General features: G+C 33.6%; 1 protein-coding gene across 1 annotated transcript; it reads right to left on the bottom strand.

Annotated features, from left to right (window-relative positions):
- Nucleotides 1-7,459: 7,459 nt before the first annotated feature.
- On the bottom strand, nucleotides 7,460-11,696 carry LOC114311106 (uncharacterized). The gene is made up of 2 exons (XM_082875330.1): nucleotides 10,978-11,696; nucleotides 7,460-8,068 (listed from the first exon to the last, which is right to left on the bottom strand). The coding sequence occupies exons 1-2, from the start codon at nucleotides 11,547-11,549 to the stop codon at nucleotides 8,053-8,055; spliced, it is 588 nt and encodes a 195-aa protein (XP_082731456.1). The 5' UTR covers nucleotides 11,550-11,696; the 3' UTR covers nucleotides 7,460-8,052.
- Nucleotides 11,697-15,892: the final 4,196 nt, after the last annotated feature.

Here is a 15,892-nt window from a genome sequence, read left to right as displayed (position 1 = left end):
CTACATTTTAATCTGAAAATTTCGAAATTTGAAGCATTTTGGTTTTGGTCTTCATCTCCATTGGAGCTCAAACTTTGAGGTAGGGATATCCTACTCCCCTTTATGAGCTTTGTCTTTAAATTTTAGTATTTTGAGATGTTGGGGTTGGTTTAGTAATTTGTGAAAGTTTGGGGGCTTTTGTGTAAATTTACAAGAGTTGGGGTTTTAACTATATCAAACCTAGATGCATGTTTGGCATGGAAAATGTGAAATTAATGTTAAGACATTAATGAAAATGGAACCTAAGGGTTGTAATGTAAATTATGGAAAATGCCCTAATTACATTGGTTAATTAATTTGCATAATTAATTATGAGAAATGAGGAATTGATTTGGGAAGTCATGGGATAAGAAGGGTGTAGTTGGATTATTTATCACTCACCTAGTTGGAATGTTGATTTAATATCCATTTGTGCATTTATTTTCTGTTTAGAAATAACTGCTTTGGGCTATCGGTGGAGGATAGTCGTGATTGTTGTAGACAATGCATGATGATTAGGCAAACTAAAACTAATCGATTGAATGTGTCATAGAGTATGACGGTGGATTGAATACATTAATTTTATGTATTGATTGATTGTGTATAGAACCTTTGTGTTTATATGCTTTGTGTGTAGAGGAGGAGATGGGGGATGTACTCCGCGGTTTAGGGGAAGATGGGGGATGTACCTCTAAACCGGATAGGATTGGAGGAGATGGGGGATGAACTCCGTAGACACAGCTCATATGCTTGTCTAGAGAAGTGAAGATACAGCTCATAGGCTTATCTTTGAGAAGTGTAAATACAGCTCATATGCTTGTCTAGTGAAGTGTAGATACAGCTCATATGCTTGTCTAGTGAAGTATGGATACAACTTATATGCTTATCTATTGATGCGTAAGATGTTTATCTGTTGATGTGTTGATATAGCTAGTATGCTTATCTATTAAATAAGGATGGAAAATGGAAAGTGACATAGACTCGTATGTTATGAAATTGTGACGTGATATATGCGGATGTATCGGTGTTGGCCATCTATCAATTGCTAATCTTTTAGTCATTGCTCATAGTTGGTTTAGTATATTTCTGCTGGGCTGTGGCTCACCCTATATGGGAACATCATTTTCAGGTGTAGGTAGCATGCCACCTCCAAGGACGTAGCTTGGGAGGCTAGAGGCGGGCAGACTTTTGTTTTCTTTTCCCTTTTGATGTATTACATGTATATTCAAGCCAAGGGCTTAATGTGTAAATGAGTTAGTACTCTTTTGTTGTAATCAAGTGTTAGCTTGGAAAGCTGTAAGCCTTTAGGGCATTTGCTTTTGTTGTTAACATGTAATACTTTTTGTAATGAAACTCTGTTGAATAGAAGAATGTGAAGCTTTTATATATATATCAATGTATGTCTATATTGATGGGTTTAATGTTTTATTTTGAGGGCGTTACATTTTTACCTAAATTGAAGCTGGAATTTACAATGTCACTCAACTTCGCATAAAATTTATCAAAGGTCTCACTTTCTTTCATTGAAAGGTTTTCGAAACTAGACGTGAGCCTTTGAAGTTTTGAGCATTTAACAGAAGGAGTGCCCTCATGAATAGTTTATAAGATATCCTAAGCCTCTTTTGCGACTTCACAATTGCAAATACTACTAAACTCTTCAGGTGTGGCAGCGCAAAAGAGAGAATTGATAGCTTTACTATTCCAGCTACTATTTTGGTAATCAATTGTGTCCCACTTATCAATTGGTTTGGGAAAAGTTACTCTATCAACGGTCATCGTTGGTTCGGTCCACCCATACATGACAGATTGCCAAACTTTTTCATCAATAGATTTCAAAAACGATCTCATCCGAATTTTCCAAAAAGAATAATTGGATCCGTCAAGTAAGGGTGGTCAAACCATACAATTTCCCTCACGACTTGAATCCATTATCACAAATCAAACAAGATCTCGCTCAAAATTTTTAAAAAACAAACGAGCAACCCGCTCTGATACCAATTGAAAAAACTAGAAATCCCTTAGATGTTGATTTGTGATTATGTATCAATTTTAAGCAGTATATAACAATCTCAATCAAACAATCAAGACAAATCGACACAACGATTTTACGTGAAAAAACCACAATTGGACACCTGCAATTGTGATAAAAAAATCACGGGCAACAGCCACAAAACAATCCACTAAGAAGATATAAAGGAATTACACAGGTATACTCTCAATTACCTAGCGAATCCACACCCGAATTGAACCAATCTCTATGTGTCTCTTCCAACCCCGTCTTCACCTCGAAATTGTCTTGACGATGAGCCACTCCAGAATCTACCAAAGCTTCAGGCTCGAATTCTTCAGAATCCACCGAAGAACAACTCTCTCTTCTGTGTAGAACAAACAAATAATCCTTAATGTATACTCTTTAAACCATGAGTTGAATACTCAATCAAAACATCAAAGAAAACTAGCAAAATATCCCCAGATATAAACCCTAGAACCCAAAAAGAAGATCTGGAGAAGTAATCCTAAGATCTAAAGAAGTAATCCTAAAATCTGACAGAAACCCGTACTTATAGAAATTTGGAACTGCGAAGCTCGCTCGAGCGAAGACTCTCTCGCTCGAGCGAGGAACCAAAAACGCTTGTTTTCCATAAGTGGCTTCGCTCGAGCCACGCACCAGCTCGATCCCCGTCATAATCAGCGAAGTGGCAATCTTGAAAGTATTAACACCACAAACTTTTCTGCAAGGCACAATTCGGGTTGAATTCGCATCTAAACATTCATAGCCTCACTGAAATAAAAAGTACGAAAACAAATACAACTTAAAGGAGTTTTGTCAAACGAGGTTGTCAAGAATAAAACCTAACAGGAAGAACTTTCAATTTATCTTCTCTCAAGCTTTATCTCTTATAGAGAAAGACATGAGGCCTTTATGTAAAGTGAAAGACGTGCATTACAAACATATCTAAAAATACATTACAAAAAAAACAAACACAAACACAACGATTCACTTTACATTTAAAATGTACAATTTGAAATAGGGAAAAAAAATTTACATCAAATTTATCGCTCATACACACGCGCGCGCACACACACACACACAAAAAAAAAAGTCATGAAATATGAGTCAAACTTCTTGAATAAATCATTTTTGAAAAAAAAAATTTATGATCGTTCAAAAAATTCAACATTTATGAGTCTCGTGGAAGTAAAAAAAGAAAAATAAAAGATTTGATAATAAACTTCCGAACAACTTTTTTTTGGTTAACGAGTAAACTGTCCAAGCTTGTCCTCCGCTGACTTCCGAATCAACTACCTAATGTCGGTTTAACCGGAGCAGGACGAGGGGCAAACCTCAGGAGTATGCACTGACTCCACAATGCACACACCATTTAAGTCAGACAGTGTAGCTGTCGAGATTTAACCCCACACCCAAGCCTTGGATATGGTTCGTCCAGTAGCACTTAGAGAGTTGTCCTAAGATCATTGCACCAAATTCGTGGGACTTGGCCCTGAGGAGTGTAGAACCCGAGACCTCAGAGCTTATGCCCCAAAGCTTGACCAAAGTGCCACAATTCCTTAGGTTCTGAACAACTGATCAATTATGCAAAATGAGATGTACAAATAAAATGTTTAATCAACAAATTATATAGAAATCACATCAACAATATGGCTTGTTTCCATTCATACAACTCTTACAATCGTAAATCATATATATATATATATATATATATATAAGTCAATATAACATTGAGATTGAAGATTTCAAATAAAAATAATAATTTTTTTAATTAGAAGCGGAGAGGAATTCCATTCACACAAATTGTGATTGGCTTTTATAAATTATACAGCCAACAAATAAAATTAACATAAAATCATTCAAAATCCTAAGTTTACCTAAAAGTAATTCTTCATTAACCTTTATATTCATTCAAAATGCAATAATAAAATAACAACGGTCTAGGTTTTTTTTTTTTTAAAAAAAAAAAAGAAGTCTAAGTGCGGGCGGGTTCTTGCGGGTGCGGGTTAAACTCGCAACCCGCCCACAACCCGCAATCATGTCATATTCCAAATTGCATCCACCCACATTGTGTCTGCAAAACCACACATTTGTATGCTAATCGATTCAGATTGGACGGATTGTGCGGTTCGGATAACCTTATGCCCAGCCCCACCATATACATTTTGTGTGATAAATAAATCATTTTAAACTTGAATTATGTCTTAATAACGCAAACCATGATGTTGACAATAATTGACCCACAAAATTTCACAATAAAATTTGATATGCATAAAAATTTGTTAATTATAAAGATTATTGGGAATAATAGTATCACAATTACTTGATAACATAAATAATTTGTATCAAACTATAATGTCATGCAAAAAAATAAAATAAAACACAATAAAAGAGAGAAATCCTATAAACTCATAAAAATTATCATAAATTTACTTAGACTTTTAAATTAGTGGTTTATATTATTATTGTGGGACCAAATTATAATCTCAACTTTTAATTATAATTTATAAGTAGTTTTTAAAAAAATTTAATTTAAGTTTGTTACCTTACTTATAAAAAGAACTTCTCAAACAAATCATTAATTGATCCGGTTAGCAACTCTCTATCTTTGATCTACTCTATCAATGACACATGCATATCATATCAAAGTATAAATCCTTCTCTATAATCATTTTTTTTTCCATAGTTTAAATAATACTTGCATATTTCCTACAATATTTTAAAAAAAATAATCAAGATAAGAACTTTGTAAGATTATAAAAATTATATAAGAAAATAGTTTTAATCCATTTTATTTATAAAAAAATTATAAAAAATTATTTGGATTATATTTGAAGAAATATAACAAATGATAGCTTTAATTATCATATACTAACAAAAAAATTACATAGGTTACTCAACCAAAAAAATGGTCGAATGCAACTAAAGTCATGGATATTGAATTAAATCATATGGGCTCTATATAATCTAGCAAATCAACTAATAATAACAAAGAGATATCAACAAATATATAGTATTTCCCTACTATCTTTGTATTATATTCATTAATTTCATATATCATATGAAAGTTTTACTCATCTTGATTCTTAAATAAAATAAGCACCAAGAAAACAAATTTAGTAAGAAATCGATTCTAAACTTTATTATTGAAAAAACAAAAATTTCAAAGAGAGAATTTAGAGTTGAAATTGAAGAAATATTATAACAAATGGCAGCCTTATAAAAAAACAAAAGAGAAAAAAAGAAAACACATAACAATGATCTAAAGCAAACTATTTTTAACAACTAAAAGAAAGAACATTAAATTATTACCTTAAATAAGTATAATGATGAAAATTAATTTCGTGAGATTTTTGCGCTGCCTCTTCCCATGCAATCTTCATTATTTTATTATTAATAATTTTCTTATTTAGAGCTGACCAATTTCTTTTTCTGTTTTTTTTTTTTATCTTTATCACTTGGTAGATAATGACGAATAATAGAAATTATCAAGAGAAGGTTAAGAATTTAAGAGGGGATAAGAAATTATAGATAATGACGTTTCATAAGATAAAAAATTCAAAATAAAAAATAATAACATGTGATAGAAGGAGAAAAAAATATATGAGTAAATCAAAATAAAGATTTAGATATATATATTTTTGATAGATATGTAGATTAATAAATCATATCTTTATCTAAATTTTATTATGTTAATTTTTATAAATCAATTATTTAATCTTTATCTTTATCTGTAAGACCACAAAATTAATTTTTATAAATTATTTATTAATTTTTATATGTTTATTTACTTATAAGTCATGAAATTATTTTTTTAATTTTTTTTAATCTATAGGTCATGAAATAAATTTTCATAAATTATTTATGAATTTTTATGTGTTTATTTATAATGAAATTAATTAAAGTATAAAATGAAGGGGCAAAAAAGGAGTAATTTCATTTTTTTTTAAATCAATTATTTAACCTTTATCTTTATCTGTAGGCCGTGAAATTAATTTTTATAAGTTATTTATCAATTTTTATATGTTTGTTTATGAGAAGAAATTTTAGATTATCTATAAGTTATGAAATTCATTTTTTAAATTAATTATTTAATTTTTATCTTTATCTGTAGACTATAAAATTAATTTTCATAAACTATTTATCAGTTTTTATATTTTAATTTATATGAAGGAATTTTGAAATTAAAATCTTTATCCATAAGTAATGAAATTAATTTTCATTTTAATTAATCAAATAAATAGAAAATGGAAGAAAATAGAAAACATGAAAGACAATCAAAAAAGGTTGTCACGTTAGGAAAAAGAAAGTTTTACAATTATGAGAATTTAAGAATAAATATTTGGAGGTTTTTGACCAAATAACTACAATAAATATTTGGAGGTTTTTGGCAAAATAACTACAATTGGTTATACATAGACTAACATAAAACTTATGCTATGCACGGGATAAAATTTTATTGAATGTAAAGAAAAATTAAAACAATATTCAATATGTTTGGTTTCTGTTTTTTGAATTCAGTTTTTTAAAAATTGAGTTTTTTTACTTTTCGTATTTTTTTGTTTTTAGTGAATATTTTAAGTTATTTTTTTACTTTTTTAGATGCACCTTATTTAGATGTATCTAAATAGTAAAATATTTATGAAAAATTATTTTAAAAAATTAATAAATACACAAAAATATAAAACATACTGAATTTTCGTTTTTTTTCTTTTTTTGTATTTTTCGTATTTAGTGAATCTTTTAAAGTTTTTATATTTTTACAAATATTATACTTTTTAAGTGTATTTATATTAGATATGTCTAAAAATTAAAAACATTTATTTAAAATATTAAAAAAATTCAATACAAACAAATAAATATGAAAAACAAATAAATAAAATTTTCTATAAAGTGAATTCTAAAAACTAAAACCAAACAGAATGAATCCCCTCATAAATACAAATTTTATTTGTAAATTAGTGTTGTATAAAGTTAAAAAACTAGAATTTAATATCATGTGATTTTCTAGTTTTATAGAATTCATAAGGTAATTTTCTCTCATCTCACCCAAAGCAAATTTAATTATTAATTTGGTGTTTTTAATTTTTTATTAAAAAAAATCAAAAATTTAATTTAGTTATTAGTCAATATATTTTAAAAAAAAATAACAAAATTTTAATCTTAACAAGTTAATCCATTGAAAATGATTTAGTTAATAAGTTAAATTATGTAAGTTTAATTAGCAATTTTATAATTAAAAATACAAAAAGTGTGATGTTTAAGTGTATTAAGTGTTCACTTTTTATCTATTACTTCAACTTTAATTATTAAGTGTTCACTTTTTATTTTTAAAATATTTGATCATACTTACAACTTTTTCTTTTTAGACGTGTAAGGGGCCTTATGTGGTCCCGAAAATGTTAGAGTCAACCCTAAATAATTCACCCATTTTATATATATATATATATATATATATATTTTGATTCAAAGGAAAAGATGAAAACAGACAAGAAGAAGGAGTTCAAAAATACAAACAGAGGATTACTCCCTCATACTAGCCGTTCCAGTCATATCTTCAATGAGGAGAGTTGTGGCCTCCATAAGAGGATCCTCAAGGATTTTTACATGCTCAGCTTGGGCTATACCTAAATCAACTAATCTATCTGCCACTTTGTTGCCTTCTCTTAAGGTGTGGAGGATTAAACAGTGGCATCTCTGAAGGAGGAATTTGGCATCTTCAATGAGGGCCTTGAGAGGAGAGTTTGGGTTTGGCCCTTGTTGAATCTGAAGCATAGCTTGCTCAGAATCTGTTTCAATTACCACATTGGTCAGCCCTTTCTGGAACAAGATGGTGAGTCACATTGGTCAGCCCTTTCTGGAACAAGATGGTGAGCCCACGGTAGATGGCCCAAATCTCTGCTTCCAAGCATGTTCAGTGTCCCAAATTTCCATAGTAGCCCCATATCCAAATGCCTATATCATCCCGCAAGAGGCCTCCATAACCTGCTTGACCTGGAACCCCCTTTGAACTGCCATCTGTGTTAAGCTTCAAAGTGCCTACAGTAGGAAAACACCATTTGATTAGCTTAGGTAAAGAAAATTGAGGGTGAAGAGGAGATTGAAAAGCCTCATTAATTTCATGCACATAATCCCTGATGAGCTTAAGATTGGTATGAATTGGACTCATAAGTTGACCAAAGACCATTTGATTTCGATCCTTCCAGATCTGCCAGAGTGTAACAACAAATATCAAAAACCATTTTGTGCCAGCCATTTCTATTTTGCTCTTTGAGTTAAAGGACACCTAACAAACAAGGGCAGTGTTGCTCCTTCCTCCTACCAAGATTGATTTTGAATGTGAATCCAGAGTGCCTTAGAGTGAGCATAGTCTCTAAGAAGGTGCAACATGTCTTCACTAAAGTGTCCACATCTAGGACACAAATCTGAAGAGGACAAATTTCTCACAAGGCGCATGTGATTGGTTAGCAATCTGCCTTTTAGGATAAGCCAAAGGAAAATTTTCAATTTATGAGGGAGTTTGAGTTTCCAGATCCAAAGCCAATCCCTGCCATCCACAACAGGATTAGTAATAAGCTGAAAAGCAGAGTTAGTAGAGAATTTACCACGATTAGATCCACTCCAAGAAGGAGTATCAGGAAATGTTACAAAATTGGGCCTGTAAATTCTAACAATTTCAGAGAGATCATAAGGAGTAACAAGAGTTGCAAGGCTATCCATGTTCCAATTACCATCCACATCCAAGATTGGCTTAACTTTATCAAAGTCATTGGTTGGGTAGTTGTTATTTGTTAGGGCTAAGGGTTTAGAACCACACCACCAGTCATTCCAAAGGGAAATAGTTTCACCATTACCAACCACCCATTTAACCCCACATCTAAGAGTTTCCCTGGTTTTGCAAATGCCTCTCCAAATGTGGGAAGCTTGAGAATTCTGTGGCCAACTAAAGAAGCTATGATGGTGCAAATATTTGGAGTGAAGTATTTGGCACCAAAGTTTTGATCTATCACTCAAAAATTCCCACCCCAGTTTAGTAAGAAAAGCAGCGTTATGGTCCCGAGCCCTTCTAATACCTAAACCACCCTCAGATTTACTGCTGCAAACACTTTCCCAGTTAACTAGATGGACTTTTTTATGAGTTTCAGTGTCCCCCCAAAGAAATTTTCTATTGAGCTTATCAATCTCATCACAGGTGTGTCTAGGAAGTTCCATAGTTTGCATGGTGTAGGAAGGGATGGCAGATGTGACAGCTTGAACAAGGGTGGCTCTGCCTGCTAAGTTAAGAGTTTGGGTTTTCTAACCTGCCAATTTGGTTTTCATCTTCTCCAGAATTTCACTGAAAGTGGCCTTAGTGACTCTCTTATTAAGTAAGGGGGAACCAAGGTATTTGCCCAGATCCTGCATTAGGGGAATATCACTATGGATGCTAAGGGACTTAGCAAAATTTCGATGGCTATTGGGAGAGACAAAGAGCTTAGACTTGGCATGATTAATAGTTTGACCAGAAACTGCACAAAATTCAGAAAGAACCTTAAAAATTGTATCACAGTTCATGTGGTCTGCTTGGGCAAAAAGGATGAGGTCGTCTGCAAAAAACAGATGGGATAATGGAGGGCTGGCTTTAGACGCCTTAATGCCTTTCCAAGAGCCTTCTCTCACTTTAGTGTTGATCATATTGGATAATCTCTCCATACAGAGCATAAAAAGGTAGAGAGAAAGGGGGTTACCCTGACAAAGCCCTCTCCCATTATGAATGCCCTCAATAAGTTCACCATTCCAAAGGATAGAAGAATGCTTATTAGAGACACAGCTCATGATTAACTCAATCCAGGAATCATTCAGTTTGAAATCAATTAAGGTATCTTTGATGAAATCCCAAGACAAACGATCATAAGCTTTTTCTAAATCAATCTTGAAGATCATACCACCTGTTTTACCTTTCTTATGTCTTAAGGAATGCAAGATTTCCTGAGTGATGATAATATTATCAGTGGTACTCCTACCAGGGATAAAGCTACTTTGGTTGGGACTAACCAGATTATCAAGAAGAGGTCAGATTCTACCTACAATAATTTTTGTAATGATTTTATAAGAGACATTACATAAACTAATGGGTCTGAATTGTCTAATAGACTCGGGATTGTTAACTTTAGGAATAAGCACAATAAGAGTCTCATTAATGATAGTAGGGATCTGTTTAGAAAGGAAACAATTATTCACAAAGTCACACACAGATTGAGCCACAAGATGCCAATATTTGTGATAGAAAATGGCTTGAATGCCATCTTTGCGAGGGGCTTTAAAGGCACCTATATCTTTAACAGCTCTCTAGATCTCAGAGTTAGACATAGGTTGAGTTAATCTAGCATTGTCTTCAGGAGTGAAATGATTATGAGAAATATTATTCCAATGATCCAGATGAATTATAGGGCTAGAACTAAATAGATTCTGAAAATAATCAAGAATTATACCTTTAATACCAACAGAATCAGTAAACCAGTTACCAGATTGATCCTTAAGAGCATTAATTTTATTTTTTCTTCGCTTAGCAATAGTGGAGATATGAAAATACCTAGTATTTCTGTCCCCTAGCAGAATGTGTTTAGATCTAGCTTTCTGGAACCACGGAATTTCTTCTTGATACAGAGTAGAATTGTATTGAATAACGAGTTCTTTCTCAAGACTAAGGAGACTATGAGAAAAATTGTTAGCTAAACATTTTTGGATGCCTTCAATATGGGCCAAAAGGTGTCTTTTCTTTTTAAAAATATTACCAAAGACCTCTCTGTTCCATTCTTTAACTTTACAGGCAAAGACAGTAGTGGAATCAATGAGGTTATGGTTCATACTAGTCCACGAAGAATTAATAACATCAATGAGACCTGGGTGTGTCATCCAGGCAGCTTCAAATCGAAAAGGCCTATTAAGGGGGTTGAGTTGATGCATACCTTGAGTGTAAACCAGAAGGCGGGAATGGTCTGAGTATGTTCTGGGGAGGATTCGGACAGTGGCCTCTGGGAACATGGTTCTCCATTCCGAGTTGCATAGCCCTATCTAGGCGTTCCATTGTGTTGGCAAGCCCTTTTCGGTTATTAGTCCATGTCATACTAGGACCAGAACTCCCCAGATCCATTAAGTTGCAATTGTTGACTCTGTCTAGGAATTTCTGATTTCGGACAGTAGAATTTCTGGAGGTGAAGCTCCTTCTTTCTCTCTGAGTAACAAAATCATTGAAGTCCCCTGCGACTAACCAAGGCTTCCCCATAGTGCCAGCCACATCTTCTAGATTATCCCAGAGCTGGTCTCTCATAACAAGAGAAGGGCGAGCATACACAGCAGCTAAGATCCATTCATCATAGTCAGCTTTATGGATAGTCGCATGGATGGCTTGAGAAGTGGCAGAGGACGCACGCACAGTAACTTGGCTTGTATCCCATACAATCCATATCCCCCCCACACGACCAACAGGGTCAACAATAGTTGAGGCTGTGAAGCCCAATCGATTGAAGAAATTGCCCATTTTACTGAAAGGAACCTTAGTTTCCAACAAAACTAGAATTTCAGGCTTGTGGGTTCTAATAATGTCAATGAGGTTGCGCTTGAAATTGTTGTTGCCGGCTCCCTGGAAGTTCTAGAATAAAAGACGTAGCAAATCCATAGATGGGTAAGTTAGAGGGGAGTCAGACACCAGATCTTTAACGATGCTGCGAATCCGCCACCGATCGTCTGCTTCTGACCTCATTGAAGCCATCTGAATCGAGTGGACTAGTTGTAGGTTGAGCCCCTCCCAACTTAGCACGATTGTCATGCGAATCTGTTCTATCCACCAAGCGAAAGCGACTAGGTGAGCAACTTCTGTCTCTGGCCCTAATAACAGGGCCATCGCACTGGTCTGATTCTGGTGGTCTTCCACCTCGGTCATCTGTTCAGTCGGCTCCTGGTCCATGTTGAGCTTCTCCCGGATCAGGTGGGTCACTAGCTTTTTCTTGAAGCTCCGAAGGGTTGTGAAGTAGGGTGTGAGTTGTGAATGGGGTAACAGAGGGGGTTGGAGAGGGTATAGCTTCGACCATAGCTAGATCTATAGACCTTGGAAAGGGGATGTCAGATGGACTCTGAATGGATAGTGTGTTTGCAGAGGATGAAGAGACCAAAGCTTGATCACAGTGAGGGGGATTTGCCCTGGCTTCGATAGGAAGATATGGTGTACTGACTTCAAGATTTTGCGGTGAAGTGTGATGTAGAAAGTGTGCAGTGGAATCCATTGGTTGGGAGGGGTTGAACCCTACCTTCTCTTTGCCTTTAGGGTCATTGGGTTGGGTTGGGTTGGGCTTGGCACCTTAATGGGCTAGCTTTGCTCTTTCGAAGAACCCGATCTGTTAGTTTCCCTGCCCCTTTGGGAAGTCTCAGAATTAACTGGGTCCTCCTCCAAGGCTTTGAATTTGTTGTCCTTAGAAACTGGGCCAGACAGGTTGGGGGCCCGCTTGGGCTGGATTGGTCTTCTACCCTTTTTCTTGGCAAGCATCCATGGGCCAAATGGATCCGTCTCTCCTGTCCCAAATTGTAAATGGTCGTCTGTCATGGGTTTGTCAGCGGTACCATCACCGGAAACGGCTATATTATTCGCCGCCGGTTGGACGATGGTATGTCTGAAACGGCAAGCCTCTTTTCTGTGATCTATTCTACCACAAAGAAAGCAAAAAGAATGGAGAGATTCATATTCGATGTTGTAATATCGATCTTCCAAAATAAATTTTGGTTGCAGTGGTTGACTGAGATCCATTTCTATACAGACACGAGCGAATTTACCCCTCGTCGCCATGGCCGTAGTCCAGTCGATCTTCAGTGGCTTTCCTATAGCTTTGGCGATATCAAAGAGGACTTTTTCCTGATAATATTCAATCGGAAGTTTTGAAAACCGAACCCAAACATCGATTGTGGTTTGAAAGGCTTCCCGATGGTTTGAAATTCGACTCCCATCTTCGCACTTTTAAATAATGATCCATGATCACCCATGGTCCAGCCGTGAACACATGAGTACAGTCTGCTTGGTCAGAAAATTTAAAAAGAAGGTAATTGTTCCCTAAATCGATAGCGTTAAATTCACCCTGCAGACCCCAAATATTCTTTACACGGTTACAGAGCATTTTATACCCAATGGCCTTACCCATAAGTCTGATAATCAAAGCATTTCTCCACGGTTGTTGAATTTTATCCAACAGTTTCTTAGGTAAGGATACTTTAGGGACACCCAACTGGTCGGAGTAGGAGTGTTGGATTTCATGTTGACCATCAGTGTCAGTGTCCTCTTCATCAGAGGAGAGGATTTCGAGTCGATTATCAAAAATATAGTCACCTTGTCTGGACTGGTTCAGTGCATCCTCGAAGGATTTGGGAGGCGGAAGGGTAATAGATCCCAGGTCAGCAGATCCATGGGGAGGGAGACCCTCTTTAGACACTTCACAGTCCATGTTTGTCTCGTTGACAAAATCAGAGCTTTTTATTTTTTTGGTGCTGCGGATCAGGTGATCTTCCTCTTCAGTCGTCTTCTCAAGGTTGAGAAGGGCTACTGGAACACTGGTTTGGTTCTCCATAGGGACCTCTCTGTTGAGGATGTTTGTTTGCTATTTTAATATAATAATTTTTTTTAATAATAAGTTATAAATTTTTTTTTTATTAATATATAATATTATAATGAAGCTCATGATCTGATGCAATACAAAGCAACTTTTAAACTGGAAGATATGAGACATCAAACACGCATATACATAGGGTATAACCAGGGTTTTAAATATCCACTCTGACGTATCGTATTAGCAATTACCTAATAGATTTTTTCAATATGGGCCGATATATCACCATATCATCGATATTATATATTACATATTCTGATATTATTATTTAAAATCATGGGTACAACACACGTGAAGACAGAGATGGAACTAAATAGGGCTCGACATTTTTTTTTTAATTTTAAATTTTATTATTTTAATTTTTTTAAATAAATTATTTAATGTTTATCTTTATTTGTAAACCATGAAATTAGTTTTTATAAATTATTTATAAATTTTTATATGTTTATCTATGAGGAGAAACTTTAAAATTCAAATATTTATCTATAAGTTATGAAATTAATTATTTAATTTTTATCTGTATCTTAGTTTTTATATGTTTATCTATAGGGAGGATAACTTTGAAATTCAAATCTGTATCCAAAAGTCATGAAATTAATTATTTATCAGTTTTTATATGTTTATCTATAGGGAGGATGACTTTGAAATTCAAATCTGTATCCATAAGTCATGAAATTAATTTTTATAATTAAAAAATAAAGGAAAATAGAAAACATGAAAGACAATTAAAGAGAGTTACCATTTAGGAATAAAAATTTTAAAAATTATGAGAATTTAGAAATAGACTTTTAAAACTTTTTGAGAGAAAACTACATTTAGATAGATACATGGACTGTAGTGTGTATTAATTTATATTCGCTTTATAAAACTAATATCAATTATAATAATAATAAAAGTTTCAATATTGTAAATTATTTTTTAAAAATATCTTATGCATTTACCTTGAATGTGAACATCTTTCAATTTCTTTTCTCTCAAGTTTTGTCTCTTAGAGAGTGAGACATGAGATTTTTATGTGATATTATAAATATATGAAGTGAAAAACGTGCATTGCAAAATAAAAATTTAAAATATCGATTTTCTAATTTTTTTTTTTCAAATATCTCATGTATTTTTTTTTGAATGGGAAGAACTTTCAATTTATCTTCTCTCAAGCTCTATCTCTTATAGAGAAAGACACGAGGCTTTTATGCCAAGTGAAAGATGTGCATTACAAACATATCTAAAAATACATTACAAAAAAAAACAAACACAAACCCAACGATTCACTTTACATTTAAAATGTACAACTTGAAATAGGGAAACAAATACATCAAATTCATTGCTCGCGCGTGCACACACACAAAAAGTCATGAAATATGAGTCAAACTTCTTGAATAAATCATTTTTGGCAACAAAAAAAAAAATGATCATTCAAAAAATTCAACATTTATAAGTCTCGAGGAAGTAAAAAAAAGAAAAATAAAAGATTTGATAATATACTTCCGAACAATTTTTTTTTGGTTAACGAGTAAACTTTCCAAGCCTGTCCCCTGCCGAATCAACTACCTAATGTCGGTTTAACCGAAGTAAGTCGACGACCAAATTTCAGGAGTGTGCACTGACTCCACAACGCGCACACCATTTAAGTCAGACAGTACAACTGTCGAGATTCAATCCCACACCCAAGCCTTGGATATGGTTCGTCGAGCAACATTCAGGAAGCTGTCTTAAGATCACTGCACCAAATTCCTGAGAATTGGCCCTGAGGAGTGTAAAACTTGAGACCTCAAAACTTATGTCTCAAAGCTTTACCAAAATGCCACAATTCCTTTCGAACAACTTCAATTATGCAAAATGAGATGTACAAATAAAATGTTCAATCAACAAATTATATAGAAATTGCATCAATAATATGGCTTATTTCCATTCATACAACTCTTACAATTGTAAATCATATATCTATATATATAAAAGTCAATATAACATTGAGATTGAAGATTTTAAATAAAAAAATGATTTTTTTATTAGAAGCGGAGAGGAATTCCATTCATTCAACTTTTACAATCATAAATTATGTATATATATATATATATATATAAACAGTCAATATAACATTAATTGAAGATTTTAAATATTTTTATTTTATTTTATTAGAAGTGGAGAGGAATGTAGAGAAATGAGAGAGGAATATTACTATATTTAGATACAGTAAAAAGATAGATATCAAATCTAATTTGAAAATGTAACATAA

This window comes from Camellia sinensis, chromosome 6 (assembly GCF_055761805.1).
Source record: "Camellia sinensis isolate YWXY chromosome 6, ASM5576180v1, whole genome shotgun sequence".
NCBI lineage: Eukaryota > Viridiplantae > Streptophyta > Magnoliopsida > Ericales > Theaceae > Camellia > Camellia sinensis.
The sequence above is the reverse complement of the archived record's forward strand: the minus strand, read 5'-3'. Positions and strand labels throughout refer to the sequence as shown.

Coding starts and splice junctions, on each gene's coding strand:
- LOC114311106 (XM_082875330.1), bottom strand. CDS start 11,549: ATGGGCAATTTCTTCAATCGATTGGGCTTCACAGCCTCAACTATTGTT.